The following is a 26,309-nucleotide window of genomic DNA, read 5'->3' as shown; positions in this document are numbered from 1 at the left end:
ATGGCGGACTCGCAGCTGATCTGCCTGGACGACACGCACGTGAACGAGAAGGTGACCGCGGCCCAGGCCAGGTTCTACTACAGCGAGGAGCAGCGCCGGGCGCTGCAGGCGCTGGTCGCCAAGGGCGAGCCGGGCTACCGGGAGCGGCTGCAGGACGGGCAGCTGCGGGACTTCCTCTCCAGCCGCGAGCTGCGAGCCCTGCCGGACGCCTGGCGCCGCTACGATGCGCACCTGGAGGGCGGCGGCGCCGGCGACGGAGGCGTCTCGCTGGCCTACTGGCCGGAGTGCTCCGACACGGAGGTGCCGCCGCTGGACTTGGGCTGGACGGACAGGAACTTTTACCGGGGCATCAGCCGGGTGAGTCTCTTCACCCACCCCAGGAAGGAGGAGAACGCGCCGCACCTCAGACAGGTCATTCGGGAGATGATCCAGCAGGCACATAGGGTAGGTGTGTTCCCTCCCCCCGCTCCCTTCATCACCCTGAAGCACTGGGCGTGGGTCCTTCCCGCTGCGGCTCGCACCGCCTCCTGGTGCTCCGTCTCCTGCGGAAGCGGATCTGCTCAGTGGCTTGTTTCCATTGAGTTCCTCTTCTCAGAGCGCAGCAGCAGCACTGAACTTCGCCATCCACTGAGCCAATTTTCTTCAACCTCCTGTGAAGAGCGTGAATACTGCAGGGACAGGCGCTGTCCCATAGGCAGACAGACCCTCACTGGAAAGGATTCTGGGAAGGAGCTTTAACTTGAGGGATGGAAAAAGCAGAGGGGAAAACAATCCACTATCACCACCCCAACAATAAATTGATTTTCTTTCCTTGCTGCATCAAAGCGGACACAAAACCAACAAGGAGTCTGGTGGCACCTTAAAGACTAATGCATCTGAAGAAGTGAGATTTTTTAACCACAAAGCTTATGCCCAAATATATCTGTTAGCCTTTAAGGTGCCACCAGACACCTTGTTGTTTTTGTGGCTACAGACTAACACAGCTACCCCCTGATACTTGACACAGTACAAGGCAAATAGGAGACAGTTAACTATGGGCCCCCAGGATCTATAACCTACTAATGTCCTATGCAGCATCTCATGATATTCAGTCACTTTACTGTTAATCAAAATATAAGTTTTGCCAGAGTGACTCCATCAAGAATCTATATCCAGGACTGGATACCCTATTGTTAATGGGGTTTTATATCAGCTGCCCATTTTGTACTGTCAGTTTGAGTCAGTGGCTCAGACAATCACATATTTTGAGTCTGTTTCAATCGTCTCTCTCTCATATATAGATAAAACTATTTAAACTCTGTAAATTTAGATAGATTTGTTTGTTGATGGATTTCTAAATCTATAGTTTAGAGGTTGAATGCTCTCTTAATCCAGTCTTGATTGCTAAACAGTTGGATTTGAGCCAATACATAGCTGTATTTATCTTTTGGGGGCAGAGATCTGTTGTTAATGACGTACTTCTCTGCCAAGAAGACAAACCAATAGGAAGATTCCAAAAGTTTGCATGGAACACGGATGTATCAAGAGTATTTCTCATGTCAGCTGAGCTGAGGCTTCCAGGAAAGAGATTGCACTTAAAATGGCTTCTTTTCTTGCACAGGTTTCCATTGGTCTTGGCACTTTCAAAGGTGGCAAATGGGGGGGCTACTTGATCCCTCCCCTTCCTGCTGCTTTCTGTGGGTAATGGAAGCCATTTGTGTCTCCCCATATACATCTCTCACAAAGATTTTCACTCTGAATCTGCTAGGTGGAATAGGATAGGAAGCAGTTTTCTGAAATGATTCCCTCTTCAAACTACATATTCTCCTTCTCCTCTGACCCCTTTCACTCACTCTGAATAATGAAGGCCTGATTAATTATTCACCTGCCCCTTATGTAGTCACACACTAATGCAAAGTGGCTGTGAAATGTTTTTACTCTGAGTTAGTAGCATTTTACATCTATTCTGCATCCAGTTTGCACTGGTGTAAATGTCTAGACAAAGGGCAGGGTGGTGAGGAATTGGGCTGTTTCAGCATCTGTGCCTGAAGGCCAAAAGTTGTTGGGGTTGGTTGGTTTTGCTGACTTGGACAAACTGAAAAAACCTGTGCCACTCTCAGTGCGAACGTGATTGCATGTTAAATACTCACTGAACATTTACTGATCCTATTTAGATAAACCTGCCTGTTATGCTCATGTGAGCTGATCTAGAGAGCATTGTTGTAGCCATATTGGTCATGGATAATAGATATTAGAGACAGAGCAGGTGAAATAATACTTTTTATTGGACCACTTTCTGTTGGTGAGAGAGACAAGCTTTCGAGCTACACAGAGCTCCTCTTCAGGTCTGGGAAAGGTACTCAGAGTGTCACAGCTAAATACATGGTGGAACAGCTTGCTTAGATACTCCAAGAGAACCTGCTTCAATACGGGGGAAAAAAACCCTCTGTCCCCTATTTGTCACCTTCCACCCCATACTGGAACCCATATAGGGTATCATTAAACAATTACAATCCATACTCAATGGGGACCACATCCTGAAAGAAATGTTTCCCAAGCACCTTCCCCCTCCTTTTCTGGCCTTCTAACAACTCACCAACCTTCTCAGAAGCAAGCTCACCATAGACCAGGACCCATGAGCTCAAAGCACCACCATACCTTGCCAGAACATCTGCAAGTTTTGCATCTATTATATCTCCACCACTACAATGACCAGTACCTCCACATCACACCTTTCAAGATCCGTGGGTCCTACGTGTGTCTATCATAAGTGGCATACCTCATGCAGTGCACTAAATGCCCCCAAAACAACTATGTGGATGAAACCAGATAATCACTATACTCTCAGATGAACTTGAACAGAAGAATGACAAAAGATTAAAATACCAGTTACCCATGGGTGAACACTTTTCACAAAACGATCTCTCCATATCTAACCCCTCAGTCCTTGTCCTCAAAGGAAACCTCCAAAACATCTTCAACACCAGCCATAATATGAAATATATGGCAGAATGCAGGTAAAACACAGAGCCAGAGACATACAATTCTCCCCCAAAGAGTTCAGTCACTAATTTAATTAATGCATTATTTGTTTAATGAGCATCATCAACATGGAAGCCTGTCTTCTGGAATGGTGGCGAAGCGTGAAGAGGCATACGAATGTTTAGCATATCTGGCACGTAAATACCTTGCAATGCTGGTTAAAAAAGTGCCATGCGAATGCCTCTTCTCACTTTGTTGTAAATAAGAAGCAGGTAGCATTATCTCCTGTAAATGTAAACAAACTTGTTTGTCTTAGCAATTGGCTGAACAAGTAGAACTGAGTGGAATTGTAGGCTCTAAAGTTTACATTGGTTTGTTTTTGAGTGCAGTTATGTAACAAAAAATAAATCTACATTTATAAGTTTCACTTTCACAAGAAAGAGATTGCACTACAGTACTTCCAGGAGGTGAATTGCAAAATACTATTTCTTCTGATTATCATTTTTACAATGCAAATATTTAATAAAAAATATATAAAGTGAGCACTCTACACCTTATATTCTGTTATAATTGAAATCAATATGTTTGAAAATGTAGAAAAACATCCAAAATATTTAATAAATTTCAATTGGTATTCTACTGTTTAAGAGAGCAATTAAAATAGTGATTAATTGTGATTCATTTTTTAATCACGATTAGTTTTTTTGAGTTAATCGCATGAGTTAACTGCGATTAATTGACAGTTGTACTGTTAACAAATGGTGTTTGGACTCAGCAGCACTCCCAGGCCTTAGGGGAATGAGCTACCCAAACAAGGAGTGTGTGTGGCAGCATAGTGTGCTTGCCTCCTGGCTACAGGCTTGTACCTGCAACACTCCATTTCTGCTGAGAAGTCAGAGAACCAAGCTGGAACATGGGCCCAGCTTTTCTGCATAGAAGTAGTCATTAGGGTCTAGTCCAGTGTTTCTCAAGCGCGGCCATGACAGCCTCCTGGGCATTGATTGGGGGATGAGGGGGGGAATATCAGTCTCTTCCCCTCCCTCCCTGTTGCTCGTACATGCGCTGCCCTGCAGCACCTCTGGAGACAGGTGGGGCACAATGCTGCAGAAGCAAGGTGAGTTCTTGACCCACCTTGGGGGACGGGCGAGGCTCAAGGACTCAGGCTTCAGCCCTAGGTTGATTGGGCTTCCCAAACCCCTTATCCTTGGCCCCACCCTAAAACCTGCACCCCCAGCCAGAGCCCTCAGACCCTTGCACCCCAGCCCTGAGCCCCCTTGCACACTCCGAACCCTTTAGCCCCATCCCCACCATATGAACACATCACCTTCATATTGGTGCACATAACAAAATTCATTCCACACATGGGTGGTAAAAATTAGAGGGAACACTGCCTTTGAACCCTCAATCCACCTTCCGGGCTTAATTTGGCCTAGAGCTTGCTGAGAAAAGTGATCTTAACAAACATGCAAGTATCACTTTTCACAGCAGACTTACTAGCTAGCTGGGAGACTGAAAAGAGATGCTTGTATGTTTAAGACCATTTTTCACAGCCTTATTTTACCACAGCATTATTTTAATTATTGAGTCTGGGGAAAAAAAACACAACAACCTATATAAATGAATTACAATGATTTGGATGTGTGTATGTGCATATGTATTTGTTTTTCCAAAAGTTAATTAAGTATTTTAGGAAAAAGTGTCAGTGCAGTCACCAGCAAAAGTTGGTGGTTGCACTCTGAGGCCACCAAAACATTTTTTGTAAGAACCGCTGGTCTAGTCTACACGGCTCTCATCCCCTAGCACCCCTCCTTTACTTGCACTACATTGATGACGTCTTCATCATATGGACCCACAGAAAGGAGGCCCTTGAAGAATTCCACCTGGATATCAGCTATTTCCACCCCACCATCAACCTCAGCCTGGACCAGTCCACACAGGAGATCCATTTCCTGGACACTACAGTGCTAATAGGTGATGGTCACTGTGACTTTGCACTCCATGTATTTTATGTAAATATGCTTTTGAGTGTAAATATGATGTAACTGGAATATGCTTTATGCAAAAGGTGGCTTGTAAGGTATCATTACAAAGCTTATGATCTACTGAGTGTGTTCATTCTGTTTGTTTGCATGTATTATTTCTAAGTCTGGAGTTAGGCAAATAAGATATAAACTTGTATTACTGATGTAAACATATTAAGTGGAAGCCATTAAGGGTGCTTCAGAATCAATAACCTGTAAATGGCTCTGTTTACTCACAAACCTTCCTGGGTACATGTTGGCCAGCCCTGAAAGAATGGAGGCTGAAGTCTCACGGGACATGTGAACATGTCACCTGATACTGGAATCCAACTTAAACTTGGTGATTTTCCATTTAGAAGGAGGGGTGGGGACCCAGAGAGAGACAAAGGATTCCCGCCTTGTGCCAAAGCTACAAAAGGGGGTGGAGCAGGACAAGGGGAAGCCCAGCCATGATAAATCCCCAGTCTACCACCTAAGATGTCTGCTGGAACTAACAAGGACTGCACTGGGGAAAGGATTGGGCCCAGACTAGGAAGGTGTCTAGTCTGTGAAAGAAGCTTATTGGAACATCTCTGAGGGTGAGATATTACCTGTAATCAGTTTCTTAATGTATTGGGCTTAGACTTGTGTGTTTTGTTTTATTTTGCTTGATAACTTCTTTTGTTCTGTCTTTTATTACTTGAAACCACTTAAATCATAGTTTTCGTACTTAATAGAATCACTTTTGTTTGTTAGTAAACCCAGAGTAAGTTAATAATACCTGGGAGAGTAAACACCTGTGCATGTTTCTCTATCAGTGTTATAGAGGGCGAACAATTTATGAGTTTACCCTGTATAAGCTTTATACAGAGTAAAACAGATTTATTTGGGATTTGCATCCCATTGGGAGCTGGGGGTCTGGGTGCTGGAGGTAACCTGCTAAACTGTTTCCATTTAAAGCCTGCAGCTTTGGGGGTGTGGTCTAGACTCTGGGTCTGTGTGGCAGCAGGCTAGCATGTCTGGCTCAACACGACAGGGTTTTGGAGTTCCGGAGTTCCAAGCTGGAAGAGAAAACGGGCTCAGAGGTAACATCAGCACATCAGATGACAGTCCCAAGGGGGTCTCTGTGACCAGACCTGGCACAGTGGTGTAATCGAGCAGCATCTGTGCACAGCTGATTGCTTTGAGATGCTGGTAGTGATTTTAAGTGAATTTTAAGTGTGGTGGCTGGAGAACAAACAAAGTAGTTACTGTTCTGTTTGCTTATTTCGGGTAAGGGAAATAGAGGCAGGAAAATCAGCAAAAGGAGTGAGAGTGAGGTTCAGAAGAAGCTAGAACTGCACAGGATGCAGACTGCTGAGAATGAAAATAAACATAAAAGACAAATGGAATTAAGAAAAATGGAAATTGATGCACAATTTTCCTTGGAAAAAGCTGCTCACAAAAGAGCCATGGAAGCCCAGAGGTTAGCCCAGCAAGCTACTCAAGAAGAGGCAGCAAGCTTAGGAGGAGAAGGAAAGGCAAAGGCAGCAAGCCCTGGAGTTAAAAGACAAAGACATTGTGGCCCAGAGGCATGAACTGGCTGTAATGGAGTGGAAGAGACAAAACCCTTCAACAGCTGGCTCCACTTCCTCAAAAATCCATAAATGGAAATAGTTATGTTTACAATATGATGAATCCAGTCATATTGCTGAATATTTCATCACCTTTGAGAGACTGTGCACTCTCCATGTGATTCCTGAGGATCAAAAAATGATTACTTTGGTTTCAAAATTCACTGGGAGAGCTCTGGACATATTCAATAAGATGCCTATTGCTGATGCTTCAGACTATGGTAAATTTAAAGAACTGTTTTTTGAAACAGTTCCAGATTACATCTGAAACCTACAGGGTAAAATTCCCACACCATCAACCTCAGCCTGGACCAGTCCACTCAAGAGAGCTACTTCCTGGACACTACAGTGCAAATAAGTGATGGTCACTTAAAAAAATTGGCATATTAAATTTAATGTGGATAAATGTAAAGAAATGCACATTGGAAAAAATAACCCCAACTATACATACAATATGATGGAAGCTAATTTAGTTACAACTAATCAGAAAAGAGATCTTGGAGTTATCATGGCTAGTTCTCTGAAGATGTCCATGCAGTGTGCAGCGGCAGTCAAAAAAGCAAACAGGATGTTAGGAATCATTAAAAAAGGGATAGAAAATAAGACAGATAATATCTTATTTCCCTTATATAAATCCATGGTACGCCCACATCTTGAATACTGAGTACAGATGTGGTCTCCCCATCTCAAAAAGGATATACTGGGATTAGAAACAGTTCAGAAAAGGGCAACTAAAATGATTAGGGGTTTGGAACGGGTCCCATATGCAGAGAGATTAAAGAGGCTAGAACTTTTCAGCTTGGAGAAGAGGAGACTAAGGGGGGATATGATAGAGGTATATAAAATCATGACTGGTGTGGAGAAAGTGAATAAGGAAAAGTTATTTACTTGTTCCTATAATATAGGAACTAGGGGCCACCAAATGAAATTAATGGGCAGCAGGGTTAAAACAAATAAAGGAAGTTCTTCACACAGAGCACAGTCAACCTGTGGAACTCCTTGCCTGAGGGGGTGTCATAACCTAGTCCCAGATTTAGACCTTAGTGTCCAAAATATGAGGGTTAGCATGAAAACCTCCAAGCTTAGTTACCAGCTTGGACCTGGTAAAGCTGCCACCACCCAAAAAATTAGAGTGTTTTGGGGCACTCTGGTCCCCCCAAACCTTTCCTGGGGACCCCAAGACCCAAATCCCTTGAGTCTCACAACAAAGGGAAATAAACCTTTTCCCTTCCCCCCTCCAGGTGTTCCTGGAGAGAGACACAGAAGCAAGCTCTGTGAATCTAAACAGAGGGATTCCACCCTCCCCATTTCCAGCCTTGGAAAACAGAAGTACCGAGAGCTAATCTTTCTTCCCCCCCTCACCCAGAGGGAATGCAAAGTCAGGCTAGTAAATCTAACACACACACAGATTTCCCCCTGACTTCTTCCTCCCACCAATTCCCTGGTGAGCACAGACTCAATTCCCTGGAGTTCCCCACTAAAGAAAAGCTCCAACAGGTCTTAAAAAGAAAGCTTTATATAGAAGGAAAGAAAAATACATAAAAATGGTCTCTCTGTATTAAGGTGACAAATACAGGGTCAATTGCTTAAAAGAAATATGAATAAACAGCCTTATTCAAAAAGAATACAATTTAAAGCACTCTAGCAACTACACACATGTAAAATACAAAAAAAAACATATAAATCACTATCTGATCTTTTGTACTTACAACTGGGAAACAGAAGATTAGAAAGCAAGAGACAGAAATCCTCCCATAGCCGAGAGAGACACAGGCACAAGACAAAGAACTCAGACACAAACTTCCCTCCACCCAGACCTGAAAAAGTCTGGTTTCCTGATTGGTCCTCTGGTCAGGTGTTTCAGGTTACTTCTTTCCAGATGAAAGAGACATTAACCCTTAGCTATCTGTTTATGACAGGGGTTGTTAAGGCTAGGACTATAACAGGGTTTAAAAGAGAACTAGATAAATTCATGGAGGTTAAGTTCATAAATGTCTATTAGCCAGGATAGGTAAGGAATGGTGTCCCTAGCTTCTGTTTGTCAGAGGGTGGAGATGGATGGCAGGAGAGAGATCACTTGATCATTACCTATTAGGTTCACTCCCTCTGGGGCACCTGGCATTGGCCACTGTTGGTAGATGGGATACTGGGCTGGATGGACCTTTGGTCTGCCCAGTATGGCCATTCTTATGTTCTTATGCTGTGGCATGGTTTGGAGCATACAAGGGCAATCTCTTTCCCAGATTCAGTTTGCCTCTCTAGTTAGGATTATTTACCCTGCTGTAGTTACTACCCCTTGAAACCTGAGTTGGACCTCTTCCAACCTTCAGCTGAAGGAAAGGGGCTCTTCTCTGCACTGAGCTGGGACCCATACTGCCTGATTGATTTTAAAAAGAGTTTAAAATAATTTCATGCTACCTCTATTTAACACAATGCAGCTGACCATTGTGAATAGCGCCCATGGAATTTAAACTTTATATAGACAACTCTGTACCCAGCCTAGTGTAGGCAGGGGGCCTCTGACTGCCCAAGTTTACATGTCCATCGTAAATGAATGAGACTAGGAAAGCAGAAGCTGCCTGTGATGATTCATTCACAGTCTTCCAAAGGCTGGGTAAAGTCTTTCAGGAAGAAGAGGCAAGTTGGGACGTGATATTTCTAGTGTTTTATAAAGGGAGAATAGAGTGGGGTGTGGACCACAGAGAAAAGCCCTTTGAGATCACCTTGCTATATTGTAAAGGGTGCCAACGATCTTCTTGCTTTGTAATTACCTGTAACCGCTGACTGTTCAGACTTTTGTGAGTTTAATAGCATGTTAATGCAGCTTTTTCCATTGTTTTTTATAGAGTCTGTGTTTTGAAAAATGTATCCTGTTGGGCATTTAAAGTGAAAGGGGGTGGGGAGGATACTTGTAGCACCAACAAACGCAGAACTGAATGCCAAACTGTCTCTGTTGTTATATGAGCAGGTGTGTTTGAACCTCATAGGTCAGATATAGAGATGCGTTCCTTGTGAACCCAGCCCAGGTAGGAGCGTTCTCAGGGGAATCTGTGGAACAGAAGAATAAAGTCCCCCTTCTTCCCACACCCTTAGTATTCTTCTCCTCTGCCCACAATTTCTCTGGCCCCTTGTGCTGGGCAGATGAACCTGGGATTTCCAGGGTCTGTTCACATATAAGTAAATCACTGTGAGACAAATATGGTGGAGAGGTCTCTCAGCGGTGGTGAACACTGGGCAGCTGGCTGTGTTGTTCTTCAGGCCTCTGATTAATATGCAGCATTCCCTGAAAATGACAAAAGAGCTCCCAACAAGAACTAACAAACTCATTCCATGTACATGTGTGGGCACTGGGAGCCATGCCATGAAATAATGAGATTACTGAATTGTGTTCAGGCATGTATTTCTCTCACACTTTAGTCTGCCTTGAGTATACTCTCTACTCAGCTGGCCTTGCACCCATACCTTTTTGTTTTATATTAGTGTGTTTGCATGTCCCCATCTCACCCCTATATCTAATACTGTATTTTACTTGCCTCTCTTTCTGCCCGATCCTTGCTTCCAGATCATTGCAGTGGTAATGGATCTGTTTACAGACCGGGACATCTTCCAGGATATTGTGGATGCAGCATACAAGCGCCGGATCCCAGTCTATATAATCCTGGATGAGGAGGGTGTGAAGTTCTTCCTGGAGATGTGCAAGTGTATGAATCTCAGTAGCTTCCAGATCCAGGTAAGATACTGTAATACAATGGAGGCCATGTCTACGCTACAGATGTTCCGCTGTAATGCCCAGGTGTAGACACTTCCTACATCGACAGAAGGGGATTGTTTTGTCAATATAGTTCATTTTTTCAAGAAACAGTAGCTGTGTTGACTGAAGAAGTCTTCCTTTGACTTAGCCATGTTTACACTGGAGATTAGACCAACCTAACTATGGTGTTAAGGGTGTAAAATTTTTCACAGCTCTGAATGATGTAGCCTGGTCGATTTAACTTTTCAGTATAGATCAGGCCAGAGCTTAAAAGGGCCTTTGTGTCTCTAGCAGGAGGCTGAGCTGCTGCAGTTCTGAGGTGGATTAGAGGCTTTTTGTATTGACAACTGAGTCCCTTCTAGCTGCAGTGTGCTCTGATTGGCAGAGGGGAACTGGGAACTGGGGCCATACTGGAAAGCAGGAGAGTAAGAAAATGGTTTTCTGGTGTTGAGTGGAGCAAGAGAAGACAGGAATGATCTTAGAGGGGGAGCTCTGAGTAGGAAGGGGCCTGAGGAGGGTTTGTGCCTGACTGACCTAAGCATCCCTGGTTGGAGAGAACTTTGTCATGGAGAATCATGTGCCTCTGGAGCAGGGATTCCAGCTGATCTAGAACTGAAAGGTCTCAGTCATTCTCTGACTATTATTTGAGTGTGTCAATTTTGTTTTTCTGACTGTTATCTAATTCTGTCTCGTCACTTTACTGAACTCACTTCTATTATCTCAGCCAGACTGGGACTAAAGCTCCCTGCTAATTTTGTGACCCCAATGTGTGAGTGAGTGTTTTTCCTGGGTGAAGGCATTGCATGTGAGGTACCCTGGAGGCTTTCTAATGTGAGTGCCTACAGAGCTTGCCTCTAGGGTTTGTGGGTAGAGGTCACTAATATTTGTACACCACTGCTCAGGCCTATATGCACTAGGATGGTGTCAGTTAGAGTATGTTCATGTACCGCTGTCACAGAACTGGAATAAGGGTCTGGGTCTAGTCTCCCTGCTGAGGATTAGTGTGTAAGCAGTAGGAAATTTTTCACATTAAAGAGAGAGAGAGACAGAAAGGTCCCTTCCATGTACATACCATAACCTGCTGAGAGGCCATGACCCGCCTGCTTTGATTCCTAGCAGGAAAGCATTGGTCATTGCTCAGGGTGAAAACTAGGTCTCCTGTGGTTGAAGTAATTGCAAAGCGAATTCAGATAAAAAGAATATGATTTCCTGAAGCCTGAGTGTGGTGGATAAAAACAAGGCTTCTGCAACCAGAGGTTTCTAAATGGATACAAACTGGAGGGCTGCTTCTAGCCGAGGTCTGGACTTGTCCTCTGCTTTCTTTTTTCAAAAAATGTTTAACAGCTACACTCTCCTTTTATACTTAGCTTTCTGCTGCCACTGGGGGAGACTTCAATACTTGAGTTCAGCCTTATTCCCCCTGAGTGGGCTTCACTGTCTGCCTTGCAATGAAGTCAGACCTCTGTTGATCTCCTTCTCAGCGACAGTAGTTTTTACTTTCACCCAGCTAAATAGCAGGGAGCCATATCACCTTTTGATGGGTTTCCCTCAGATCTTACAGGTTAAGCAGGATTAAGTTTGATCAGTACTTGAATGGGAGACCTTCAAGGAACACCAGCTTTCTGCAATAAGTGCTAATGACTGAATAGCTGGCACTTTCCCCTGTGTTCACATTAGGGTGACCAGACAGCAAATGTGAAAAATCAGGACAGAGGGTGGGGGTTAACAGGAGCCTATATAAGAAAAAAAACAAAAAAATTGGGACTGTCCCTATAAAATCTGGACATCTTGTCACCCTAGTTCACATTGAATTAAGGTCCTGGCATGGTAATACGGGGTGGTCTGCTGCTGCAAGTGCCATCTTCCAAGTGACCTGTAACACCAAGATGTTGATTAGTTGCAATCATTAAATGATCCCATAGCACTCTGATTTTTTTTTAAACCCTTAAGAACTGTTCTGGCCATATTTTAATTTAGGTAATTGCACTCTGCTTCAACTGGATATCATATTCTTTCTCTTAGGGTACATCTACATTTGAACTGGGAGGTGTGATTCCTAGCTTAGGGGTTAGCACCTAAAAATAGCAAAGTATCCACAGCAGCTCAGGCTAGTCGCCTAAGTACCTACCCAGGGAGTTGGGTGAGATTGTACTTGGGGCAGCTAACTTGAGAAGTCACCTAGGTTGCTGCAGACACACTGCTATGTTTAAGTGCCAGCTTGATCAGAGCTAGCATGAATACATCTGCACAAGCTGGGAATCACACCTCCCAGCTCAAATGTAGACATACCCTTAAGCTATTTAATAGCACGGTAGTATTCCATCCTAGAGGTGAGTGCATTTCAGTGGAGGGATTCTGTTCCCTCTGTATAGTTTATTTATCAATCTTTAAATACTCTGAGATCTTTCAGGGTAATAGACATTACAGAAATATAAGTTTTTGGAGGTAGTTGATGTGGTATATTCACTAAATCGCATGCTTTTTGTGTTTTCTGCACATGAAGCTGTATCAATACATCTTTGTCTCTGCACTGTTAAAGGGTATTTGGGTGATTATTTTGTTGTATCATTCTGCTCCCTCTGTGCCCATATAAAGAGTCATTTTTAGATCATAGTAATTAAAAGAAGATCAAATTTGACTTCTTTTTACCAAAAGCAGGAAATGCAATGTGCAAATCCAGTGAAACCTCCACTTTCTAAATACTGTTGCAGCACGTCTGGTTTTGTGCTCACACAGACTGCTCTCAGTAGACAGATTGCTTCCTGGTAAAGAAGTCACATAACCTCTGGTACCTTTTTTTGACTGATTTGAAAAAAATGAGGTCATTCTGTTTTCAGCTCATGGGCTATTGACTGGCATACAGCAAAATCCAGGTTGGTTAAATAGAAAAAGCTCTTCAGTGGAAAACCAGATGGATAAAAATGTTATAATAAACACCAAACAGGACACCCTGCTTCTGGTGCGCTCTCCCTGACCTGCATTCAACATCCCACACACATGACTCACTATGAGGCCTTAAGCAAGTCACTTTGACTTTTTCAGGTTACCCATCCGTGACACAGAGTAGTAATACTTATAGGGGTATTGTGATGGTAATTAGCTAATGTCTGCACAGCACTTCAAACATACCAAGTAGTATATGATTGCAAGTATTATAATTTATTATTAGTCAGAATTTGTACTGACACTGCAGCATTTCTATTGAACAAATACAACAGATATGATGAACAGATTAAAAATTACATATTATATTCAGAAAATTAGGATTTTAAAAGAATTCTGGATTCCATTGATCACAGTAAGTTCACTTATGGCTGGAAATCCAGCCTGGTACAGCTAAGGCCATGTGGTTCATTAAACATATGACATAGGTCTAATTAGCAGAGCACTTGTTTGTGCACTCAAATCTCTGTTCTTGTATGTTATGTGCAGACAGACATCTGACACCGAAAGGCATATAGCCTTAAGTCAGCATTTTTCTAGTCTACTTAGGACTTAAGTATAACTGACCCTTATACCATCAAATCTATAAAAGAGGATTCTGTGGTCTGTCATGCCCTCTGATCTCTTTGCAGTGGCCAGTTAGATATCTGAGATGCTTCGGAATCCTTCCCAACCCACCGGTAAAGGGAGGAGTTCTCTTACTGTAGCAGGAGGAGACTAGGAAACCTCTAGGGGAATCTCTCCTACTGGAACGTTCCAGAAAATTGGGATGTTCTCTCCTCTTGTTGTCTCTGATAATAAAATTGTCCAGACTTTTAATTTCCCTCCCTTTACCAAGCCCTACTTTCACTATGACAACACAAGTGAGACCAGTGCCTGAGACCCTGACTCAGGTCTCCATTTCAGCCCCTTTAATTTAGCACCAGGTGGATCTCCCTTCCCCCATCCTCCCAGCATAGGAATATGCAGGGGTTAGGAATTTATGTGGCCAGAATGCACGGTGCTCTAGCTAGTCTGAGCTGGCAGTGGCTTATGGGAGACTAGGGGTGGACCCAGGATTCAGAGAGTGCAAAAATGCCACTGTTGATTCACTCCCCAACCTGGGCTGCAGCTCAGCATTGTGGACTGAGGATCATTTTCTTCCCTTAGATTTTGGAAGCTTTGTCCCACCTGCATTTCAGACTTCTGAGAGCTGGGACGAATAGGTGAATGGGAGAGGCATTTAACTTATTAGACAGTCCTACAGATAGATGGAGGAGAGTGACCTGTATAGAAAATAAGTGACCAGCTGGGACAGACAGCAGAAGTACATTCTGCCTTGGATTATCCCTTCTGCAACCTTTCTGAGTTCTGTTGGCCAATATGAAATAAGCTTTAGCATGGGATGAAGTGAGATGAGATGACTGGGGTGGTGGTGCCTGGAGCTGGGGGATTATCTGATTCTCTATATGCATGATTTGTTGTGACTTGTTTTTTCATCTTCCTGTTAGAATATCCGTGTACGTTTTGTGACGGGAGTTGGGTTCTATATGCCATCAGGTAAGATCAAAGGCACCTTGGCCTCCCGGTTCCTGATGGTGGATGGTGAACAAGTGGCCACTGGGTCCTACAGGTGGGTCACTCACCCAGGACATACCCATGTTCTTTGTATAAGGTCTACTCCATGCTTTACCTAGGGGAGGTTGGGAGCAGCTTCCTTCTTTTTTTATTCCCTAACAGTTGTCCAGTCCATTTCCTAGATAGGCTGCTGTGTCAGTTGAGCTCTTTGTAGAAGTCTGATGTGCGATAGAGAACACAGAACTGACTTTTGGAGGATAGAGTATCTCTGTGTCAACAGAACATTCCACTGAATGAGAGATTTCCTCCTCCTCACCAGCCAAAGGCCAAATGGAATTCCCCAGCATCCACTGTGGCCAGTTTGCTATCTAGAAGAGGTTAGCAGGGCAGTATAGAGAGCCCTTCTGTCAATTCAGCAACAGCGGGCTAAGTGTGGTTACCAGTGTCCTTGTCCAGATGGGGGAACTGTACTTTAAGGTCACAGTTTTTTCTACCAGATATGTCCACCTGTGCAATAAAGAACAGACTTAAAAATATATACCATGCCACTCAAGTATCAAGTCAGATACTTGTCACATGGTTGCAGTGCCATGTGTTTCTGAATGCTGAGAGTTCAGAGGTGGTCATTTGGGGGTTGGAGAGGTGTCAGGTCTCCCTATCTCCATGCAAAAATCTAACAGTGGCTTCTCTCTGCCAGTTTCACTTGGAGCTCATCCCACATCGACAGAAACATCCTCCTGTTGTTGACAGGGCAGAATGTGGAGATGTTTGACATAGAGTTTCGTGAGCTCTACGCCATCTCTGAGGAAGTCAATCTCTACAAGGAGCTGAACATTGCTAGCCCTTTTCATTCAGGAGCTGGGATATCGGAGCTTCGCTCCTCCACTGTGTCTCGTAAGATGATCAACCCCAAGTATGGTCTAGTGACAAGGCCTGCCCCTGGTGATATGTTCTGGGCTTCGCGCCAGAGGCAGGAGTCACAGGGGAAACTGGAAAGGAATGAGGAGGAAAGTGAGTCAAAGAAGCGGCTGAATCAGTTTCTGAATGACTTGGTCACGGTGGAGCAGGTGCTACCAGAAATTCTGCCACCTCTTGAGAACTTGGGGAGAGTGAACCGGAGTCCCCAGAGATTGCTCTCCTTTTTCCATCGGGATCAGAAACATAAGTCCAAATCCAGGGAGTCCATTCGTGACACCAAGAAGGATGAGGACGCTGGCAGTTCTGTTGCCAACGGGGAAGCCAACTCCAAGCAGGGTAAGAGGTTTGGCAGCGGGTTTTTCAGCAGGAAAGCTAAACAGCCCCCAGTCATGAGGACCAATTATTTTGCCAGTGAGGGACTCTCAAGAAAAGAGTTTGAGATTGTGAAGATGGCAGGTGAGGACCTGATCAGCTTCAGCCCTGTCAGCATTCGGAGTTGTGCGGGCACATCAGATAAACTTCCTTCACCATGATTCCCCTGGGCTCCCCCAGTCCAGGCATGTGAAGGCAGCTCCAACCATTTCTTTTCCTCTGCCTTAAAATGACAAGGAGAGCAACTGAGGCCAATGAAACAAAATCATCTTGCAGGCATTTTTAAAGGGAAATTTTGTGAGACTCACACTTCTCATGTGACTTTCTCTGATGGTCTCGAGGTGGGGAGGGTGAATCTCTCTCTCATTCCCCACCTCCCCATGTGAAAAGGTTCCAGGCACAGGTACACAGGTACTTTGCTTCCCAGCTGGAAGCAGCATTAGTGATTCACAGCCTTCCTTGGTGCTAGCAAAGAACTATGATGTACTTGAGGGACCCTATTGGCAGCGCACACTTGAACGGACAGGTTTTAGATGTCTCCTACCACCTAACCTACTCAGCTTTACTTGACTGGATATAGAGTTACTATGACAAGGTCATTGTGGGAGGGAATACAGAGTAAGGGAGTCCCACATAATCTACTCCTTCTCCATCCCCCCCAATCAAACATGGGGGAGATCATCATGGAATTAGAACCTAGGGAGTTATCGCAATATGGCCATGATCAGTGCTTGCGACATATCCTTCAGTGGCTTTGTCCAGGTTAGTTTTAGTGACTCAAGTGAATTCAGAACTGGCAAATCCCCTTCACACACTGGTTCCTGAAAGGTTTAGATGTTGGCAGACTGAAACAAACCTATAGACTTTCCAGGCTAGTCTCCCTCTTTGGCAGTGACCCATGCTGGATGCTGTGGAGAGAGTTGCAAAACCAGAACACCTCATATAGCAGGGGAATAAATTACGTTTGGGCAGTGGTCCCCAAACTTTTTTGGTCACCCCCACCCCGTTACCCAGTCTGCCCACCCTCCCTCCCCCAGGGTTGGGGCTGGGGCTGGGGCCGGGGCCAGAAGCGGGGCTGGAGCCGCGGATTGGGGGCTGCGGCTAAGGGCAGGGCTGTAGTCGAGCTGGGGGGTGCTCCCCCCCCACCTACTATGGGGGGTGCCTCAGACCCTGCTGCACACCCTGAACATTCCTCTGTGCCCCCCCTAGGGTTGCGCTCTACACTTTGGGGACCACTGCTTTTGGGGAAGTAATTTCTTCCTGATCCATATTAACCAAGGATCATTCTATGCCCAAAAGAATGTGAAATGGGACATTTGGCATGGGGGAGGAGGGGAGATTTGATAAGCCTGAAACTGCCATTTTTTAAAAATGGAAAGAGACTCAAGAAAGTGAGGAGAGTATTGGGGAGAAAGATGAGGTTAAAAAATAGCCATCAGTTGGATTCTTAGAAATATTTCTGCCTCGAGAGAGAGATTTAAATCCCAAAGCTTCTTAAAACAGATTGAAACAAGATGCAAATAGTTTAGTTTGGACCACAATAGATTCATTTTGGAGGGCACCCTTAGAATTTGGGAAGTTGGGAGTGAGCCCTCCCCTCCCCCTTCTCAAGTAACTGCATATTCTCTGCACAGCTAGCAGGGCCAGCTCTAGCCATTTCGCCACCCCAAATACGGCGGCACGCCGCGGGGGGCGCTCTGCCGCTCGCTGGTCCCGCGGCTCCGGTGGACCTCCCGCAGGCGTCCACCGGAGCCGCGGGACCAGCGGATCCTCCGCAGACACGCCTGCGGGAGGTCCACCGGAGGCGCCTGCCGCCCTTCCGGCAACTGGCAGAGCGCCTCCTGCGGCGTGCCGCCTCAAGCACGGGCTTGGCGCGCTGGGGCCTGGAGCTGGCCCTGACAGCTAGTATATGTTAGGTACTCTGCTGATCCCCTTCCACGGAGGAAGGAAATCTGTAGACTTACTGGAATCAGATGGGTTGACCTAAGGGCTTGCAGTACCCTCTAGTGACAAAACTAGAGAACTGTTGAGTCTGTTTTCCCACCTGTCTCTCTAAAGAGGCAATTTAAAGTGATAGAGACCCCATATTTCTAACCCCTGACTTTAGCTGTTGTAAAATAGTTCTCCCACCACACTGTCACTCCCACATGTTATGTCAAAATGAGGCTGTTACCTTTCTATGGCATGAGCTGGGTCTTCCTATCAGTACTGTAAGCCAGTGGTTCTCAACCACAGGCACATGTACCCTAGGCGTACTCAGAGGTTTCCAGAGGGGTACATCAACTTATCTAGATATTTGCCAAGTTTTACAATAGGCTACATAAAAAGCACTAGCAGAGTCAGTGCAAACTAAAATTTCATACAGACAATGACTTTTTTATACTGCTCTATATACTATACACTGAAATGTAAGTACAAGATTTATATTCTAATTCATTTATAATTACATGGTAAACATGAGAGAGTCAGCAATTTGTCAGTACTAATGTGGCTGTGACACTTTTGTATTCTTATGTCTGATTTTGTAAGCAAGTGGTTTGTAAGTGAATTGAAACTTAAGGGTGCACAAGATGAATCTGACTCCTGAAAGGGGTGTAGTAGTCTGGAGAAGTTGAGAACCACTGCTGTAAGTCACCTACCACAATTTGGGGTAGTATATGAATAATGAGATGGTAAAAAGAAAACTCACTCCAAGTTTATACTCAGTATCAATTTATAAAGTAAATGCAGCAAAAATCTTAGAAATCTAAAGTCAACAGTGAACTTGGTGATCATGTGGGCGCCCTACATTTTGAGTTGGGGGCGGGGAGGATGAGTAGGGCAGTCACCTTGGGTACAAACATCCAAGTAGCATTGTGCCACTGGGCTTTTTTTACCTCTGCTATGATTGTCTGGCCTTTTTGGGGCGGGGAGCGCTTGGTGGCTGGGAGTGGATAGCAAAATAGCTAGGTTCACTTCTACATGTGGGTCTCTTATTTAGGTTTATACGAATACTAAAGAGGTGCTGGTTCAAAAGTGTAGGTGACCTGACACCACAACAGTGGGTGCAAGTGGATCTAAGGGAGTCTGAATGTAAGGGTGGAGGAGGGCTACAACTTAAGCATTGCCTTAGAATTTGGATCACAGTCTCTGCCCCAAGATGCTTATAGTCAAAGAGCTCGATCTTGCAATCTTCTCTAATCAATGTGGCTACTCCAAGAATAAGGTTCAGGTCCCAAGGTAACACTTGATAAGTGGGGACCAAAGGGAAAGAGGAGAACAGAGTTTACATTAATAAGATAATGTGGTTTCTTTGTTAATAACATGCTGCTTGAGGGTTTAATAAAACTTCCTTGGCATGGATGTGGAGTGGCATTCGTGCTTCAAGAAAATGTGAGGCACTTCTTACTACTCAGATAACTTTGAGACTGGCTTCATTTTAAAACTCCAAGCTTGGCTCAATGTAGGCCTAAGTGAAGAATGCTGCAGTGCTATGTTTGAAGCTGGAGGGGAAGGTTGAAATACAACAGAGGTGCTTTGAATGCAGTTGGGTGCAGTTATCCAAAGCTTCACATTTTGAATTAGATGCATGTATTTTTTAAAAATTCATGCAAGCATGTATTAACCCTTTGGGCTTACCTGTGCACACATCCTCTAAAGCAGGGGTCTCAAACTGGGGGTCGGGACCCCTCGGGGGGTCACAAGGTTATTACATTGCGGGGTCACGAGCTGTCAGTCTCCATCCTAAACCCTGCTTTGCCTCCAGCATTTATAATGGTGTTAAATATATAGAAAAGTGTTTTTAATTTATAAGGGGGGTTGCATTCAGTGGCTTGCTTTGTGAAAGGGGTCACCAGTACAAAAGTTTGAGAACCACTGCTTTAAAGTCACTATTAATTATATTTAACTGTAGAGACACATGACATCATACAAATACACAGAAAGACCAGATTCCCATTGCTTGTGTTGATCACTATCTGAGAGAAACTGTCCTGGCCGCTAGCAGTCTGTGGCTCAGGCTCAGTCAATAGTAGGAGAAGACAGCAAAGAAGGCACAGAAGTAAGCTTTGTGGCAGGGCTTGAAAAATCTTACTGGCTGTTTACATTCCAGAAAACTATACCAGAATGAGATACGGCCAGAGTTAGATAAAAAGCGTGTGGGTTGTAGAGACCTCATCAGTGAAGACTGGGGGTAATGCCCTGACCAGAAGCCTGGCTGCCACTTACTGGGATTTCTGCTAGGGTGATGTCCAAGTATATACTGCTTGAGGACTCCATTTTTAATAAAAGTGTTACCCCTGATCTTGAGCAGCCTCCCCCACCAGCATTTTCTGTGTTGAATGAAATACATCTAGTGTAGCTATCCGCTGCCTAAGGGAGATAGGATAACTTTACAAGTATTAAAGGGTACAGACATCAGGGAGGAGTGGGAAAGAAGGAAACTGTTGAGTGTGGTGACTAAGGAATGATTAGGAGTAATGGGATAAAACTCAGAATGTGACTATTTAGGCTAGAAATCACACTTAACTGTGGGATTATTACACCCCAGATTTGTGTCTCAATAAAAGTTTTGGAAGCCCCATCACTCTGGACATTTGAAACTAGAGTGAGTAAAGCACTGCAGAACGTATTGTAGGGACTAAGGCTGCACTGCTCAGGTGGACAAGCTGACCCAGTAGCCTTTTTTCATCTCTAACTCTTTGGAAGTGTCCCAAGCAAGCAGTGACCAGGTCTGGCCTTTCTTGCCTTCTGTGAGCTGAGGGGTCCATAGTTCAGGCTGTCATGCTTACAGACCAGGAAATAGAGCTCATTTCTCTAGTCATTATAAAACTTTATCACCGTTTGATTCTGGAGTCTGCCTTTTTTGAGGTATCTCCTGATTTCACAGTTAGAAAGTGAGATGAGTCTAAAAACAAGCAATATAATGAGGGAGAGTTGAAAGTTGTGTGCTGAAAGTTTTTTATAAAACTCTTTATTTTTTTTAACCTTTTTATTACAGGTAAAATGAACCCAAACTCTTCCACAGGGGATAAAACCAAACGGTCAGCCTGTGTGATGTCTTGATCTGGAAGGAATGTCAGGAGAATTGAAGACCCCAAAAGAGCATTTGATGGAACGTATGACTTCTTACCCATTTAAAACCTGCAGACTTGTTCTCACACAAATGATCTTTCAAACCATTGTAATGTCCGGGATGCAGCTTGCACCTCCAATGAAAGCACAAGTGTTGCACAAAGCATAAAAATGTGGGTGGTTCCTACATAAGGATTAGCGGTGAAAGTGTTAATGTCAATATTTAACTGTGATAATTGGAACTCGGAGCTAAACCCGCACTGAGATGAATGCAGGGGAGCTTTCCACTTCTTAATGCAGCTATTTCAATCTATCTAGCTACAGACTCAAAAGGACAGCATTGCATCATTTGGGAGAAAACTGTGAAATCTGCAGATCATGTGGATTTTCCTTTTCCATGAATTTCTATAGACTTCTGTTATCAGCAGGGACAGCTAGAAGATTCAGTGGATGAAGAATGTGGATTTGGCTGGAAGAGACCAGGGGGTTAGTATGCTAGCTCTTCACTTCATGTCAACTGAGATGAATGATTTGGTGGTAATTTCCCCTCAGGAGAAGACAAGGTTTGGAATATAAGGGAATGCTTCAGACCAAGACTGAGGTGCGTGTGAGGTCCCAGACCTGGGATAAGCAAGGAGTGCTGCAAGATTATACAGGGCCACAGGAGGTGAATCATAAAATCAGTTTAATCATTAATTCCATGCCATCTTGATCTTAATGGAAAGTGAGTAAGTAAAGGAACGCATCTTGGCGGCTGAAAAGACAAGGAGAGATGGGTGAAAGTTTCAAACTTCTGGCTTACTTTCCATTTTTAGTTAACCTCCCCCTTCCAAATGCATAAAAATAGAGGTCCCCATCCCATAAATATATGGAGACACCAGTTATTGTGCACACCCCCATTGGATTCATTCAGTTTTTGGACTAGCATTTTGTACTGATGTGTTTGAGTGAATTTTTGCAGGTCAGTGATTTGTAAGAAAAATACATCATAATGGTAAATAACCACCTACATACAAATAATATATTTTTAGTAACACGTTATTGAACACAGCAAAGGAAATATGGTTTCTTTAATGAAAATGAACAAAGTTCAGCACACATTCCGGTTGTACTTGGAATTTGTAGCAAAGAACACCCACCCAGAAATAAACTATCCCGACCATTCTGCTGGGTCTTTGATCACTGTGATTGTATGATGAGGGAGTTTCCTGCAACTGATAAAATCTGGTCAATTGAACATAAGAATGGCCATATTGGGTCAGACCAATTGTCCATTTAGCCCAGTATCCTGTCTTCTGAGAGTAGCCAATGCCAGGTGCTCCAGAGGGAATGAACAGAGCAGGTGGTAATCAAGTGATCCATTCCCTGTTGCTCATTCACAGCTTTTGGTAAACCGAGGCTAGGGACACCATCCCTGCCCATCTTGGCTAATAGCCATTGATGGACCTATCCTCCAGGAATTTATCTAGTTCTTTTTGAACCCTGTTATGGTCTTGGCCTTCACAACATCCTCTGGCAAGGAGTTCCACAGGTTGACTGTGTGTTGTGTGAAGAAATACTTCCTTTTGTTTGTTTTAAGCCTGCTGCCTATTAATTTCATTTGGTGACCCTTAGTTCTTGTGTTATGAAAAGGAGTAAATAACACTGCCTTATTTACTTTCTCCACACCAGTCATGATTTTATATATCTCAATCATATTCCCCCCTTAGTTGTCTCTTTTCCAAGTTGAAAAGTCCCAGTCTTATTAATCTCTCCTCATATGGAAGTCATTCCATACCCCTAATTGTGTCCTGTCCATGGCCGATGGCCTGCCTGGAAGTTGCTTATTCTAGCAGATTTCTTCATATCAGCAGGTCTGGTTCTCAGAAAGCATGGTAGTGGGTTTTGTATAAGAACATGAATGGAATTCTCTGTCTCTCCCTACTTTTATTTATAGGGACAGCAAATGGGCATGAGCTGCTACACTAGACATGTGCAGTATATTTAATATCAATGACAAGTGAACTTCTTCTATTGCTGAACATGCTCACAAGAACCTCACTTGACCTTAAGCTGGCCATGGTATCTTTCCCGCATTCTATTAGGTATGCTCACCCCAATGTGAGTTGACAAAGTGATTGCCAGTCAGTATAGCCAGCCTGGGAACAGATGGTACCCCTACAACTGGTTCAACCAACTCTAACCTAACATGCATCCGACGAAGTGGGTATTCACCCACAAAAGCTCATGCTCCAAAACGTCTGTTAGTCTATAAGGTGCCACAAGACTCTTTGCTGCTTTTACAGATCCAGACTAACACGGCTACCCCTCTGATACTCTAATGTAACAGCAGCTCTTTATAAAACTTCCCCTTCCCAGTAACACAGCACAGGTAGCAGTTTACACCATCACTTGAACACAGGAATAACTTCATACATGAGTAGTGCCACTGAATTAAGCAGGGCTACTCACATATGTGAGTATTTCAGTATTTGACATGGCTTGCTCTTTATAAACTGAGGTGACTTAGTTTGTCTTGGTTGTATTATCTTCCTCTTTGTTTGGAGATTTTTCTCTTTTTACTTGTATTTGTTTAACTTCAATCTCTGATAAAGTAATTAAGTTAACCATGGCCAGGATTGCTTTTCATACATTTTCTAATTGGTCAGACGGTTGTCTGATTTCAGTCCTCTGGTGCTTCCCTATTCTCTGTGACCAAGTATTGTTTTTTAAAACGTGGTTTAATAAATACACTAGCTAATTCACCTAACAACATGATGATTTAAATAGTCTTTGATCAAAACCAGATACATCTATTTTAAAGGTCTTCATTACTATCCACACATCTTTTTCTTATTTTTCTCGTTAAGAGAAACTTAAAAGGAAATCAATACCTCAGCCATTCTTCTGCTGTTAATGTCATTCCGGCCTTGGTTATTAATGGATTGAATTTCTCTTTGGTATTACTTTTCCCCCTGATATAAAAACCCTTATATTCTTTAATCTCACTGGCTAACATCAACTTGATCATCTTGTTTTACTGTACTTATTTTTCCCTGCATATCTTGTCTGACTGTCCATTTTTGTTTTGTTGTCACACTCAGCTTCCACGTACAATTTTTTGGTCTGTTTTTCTTCCAGTTTTTATTAGCCTCAGGAATTAGTTTTATGCCTTATCTCTGGAGTCCGATAGGACTCTTCAGCCTTATTATACAAAACTAGATTTTAATAATATTTATTAGATTTCTTAATTTCCACTAAACTTGCTGTCTTGCACTCTAATGCTGCATCTTCTGAACCCATTCCTTAACAATGTCAGTGGAACATTTCTGGGATGCAGACAGCCTGGATCTGCTGGGCTGTCTTCTCTCAAATGCAAAGCTGAATGTTTCAGCATGCCAGGTTACTTATTTCTACACTGCAGATAAGTCTGGTTGTTCCCATAGCAATAGGTCTGTGCATGGGTGAGATAATCCTGATTTATTCTGACCAACCACATTTAATGTGGTTCTCAAGGTGCTAGGGGAATTCAGGGCCTGCAACTTGTGAAATGGACCCTTGCCCCTCTGGTGGATAAAATATAGTTGGGAGGTGGGTAGGGATATGTGCAAAGATAGTCAGCACCTCGTTACGGGAGGGCAAGATGGCAGCAGTTCTCAATGAACCTAGGGTGGGCTCTTGCTCGACAAGCCATCTTTTGATGCTGATATTGCCAATTAGAACCATGTGTCTAACCTTCCTTTTTGAGAAGATTACTTGAGAAGATTGCAAGAAAGTAACTCTAGCACTTTTTGGAGTCTATTTCCTTGACCCCGGTCAATCCAATGAGAGTGCCTCAACTCTGGAACTTGCTTCCCCTTTGGTCCAGCAGAGCCAGAGTTCACTGATCTTCCTGGCACATCATGAAGCCTATCTTTATGCACAGCCTTTTGCTATGGGGTAACAAAATTGGGGCTCTCTCTCTTTTCTGGGAGAGACTGAGTCCTTTGGTTGACATTGTGGTAATTTATTGTACATATTTGTGTCTTTAATGTGTACATGTGCCAAGGAATCATGAAAGATGCATTTTATGAGTCAAATAAACAAATTTCTAACATGTTACATTCAGGTATTTTGTGTTCTTTGGTGTTGCTTTATTTATTCTCACAATTTCAATAACTTCCTTTCTATGCATAAGTTGATCAAAGCTGGGTTTTTTTTTTAGTTTGTTTGTTTTTTGTCCCCACTTCCCTCCCCGTCATGGCTACTTTCTTGGATCACATTTTATACAAACCCCACAACATCCACCAAACTCTGCATGGCAGGAGAAAGAGCAGCTGTGTGAGTATTTGATAAAACTATACTGTAGTGTATTCTTGTACATAAGTTGTACAGGTAGCTAACTACATATATGAATTGTGTATTAGTGCCTCCAAGGTGTGCAGGTATCTGGAATAGCCATGCAGCTTCCCATGTGGTGTTCTGCCTAAGGCAAGTGAGAATCCACCGTGAGCATGTACCCTGTCGTGTGTTACTGTCAGCACAGACCTGCTGTTGAAATCAGAAATTTGTTTCCAGGAATTTTTTTAGACTCTAACCTTATTCCCAGAGGATCCTCTCTTCCTCCCCTCACTGCCCCTTTGTTAGAGATTAGACTTGCCTTCTGTGCAATATAGGAAGATCTTTGACAGATGTTTGGCTGTATTTGTTAATGGATGTCTGAGCAGTTAAAATTCCCCATGAGTACAGTCCCCTGTGGTTTTGAGTACCTTGAGAGTTGCTCCATAATTTTTTCATTCTCTCTCTCTCTCTCTTCCAGTTGAGTAGGCTGTAGCAGATGTCCACTTCAGGTGTGTGGGGTTTGTTTTTTTTTTTCTTTTTCATGCTGCTCTCTTCATGGCTGAATTGTATCTTGCTGCTGTTGTAAATACTCTTGACAAAGTGCTATCCTTTCTTCCCTCTTCATCTCTCCTGTATAATTTGTACCCATCAATAATGACATTTAATGTGAGAGTCAATCACCCCATTGCCTTTCAGCTATCCACACTAGATCATAATTGCTGATGTTTAAGTACTCTTCAACTCTTCTTCCTCATGAAATACTCTTTTTTTGTGTACGTGAAATACTCTTTTTATTCCTGATTACGTTTTGCAATGATTCTATTGCCTGTCTGACTTCTGTAT

General features: G+C 43.5%; 1 protein-coding gene across 1 annotated transcript; it reads left to right on the top strand.

Annotated features, from left to right (window-relative positions):
* FAM83F (family with sequence similarity 83 member F) lies at window positions 1-25,199 on the top strand. Its single transcript, XM_050917395.1, has 5 exons — window positions 1-444; window positions 10,137-10,304; window positions 14,759-14,880; window positions 15,523-16,079; window positions 21,094-25,199. Exons 1-5 carry the CDS (start codon window positions 1-3, stop codon window positions 21,156-21,158), a joined length of 1,356 nt encoding a protein of 451 aa, XP_050773352.1. The 3' UTR covers window positions 21,159-25,199.
* The last annotated feature ends 1,110 nt before the right edge of the window (window positions 25,200-26,309 follow it).

The sequence above is a fragment of the Gopherus flavomarginatus genome, chromosome 1 (assembly GCF_025201925.1).
Source record: "Gopherus flavomarginatus isolate rGopFla2 chromosome 1, rGopFla2.mat.asm, whole genome shotgun sequence".
NCBI classification, from domain to species: domain Eukaryota; kingdom Metazoa; phylum Chordata; order Testudines; family Testudinidae; genus Gopherus; species Gopherus flavomarginatus.
This window is presented reverse-complemented; position numbering and strand designations above follow the sequence as displayed.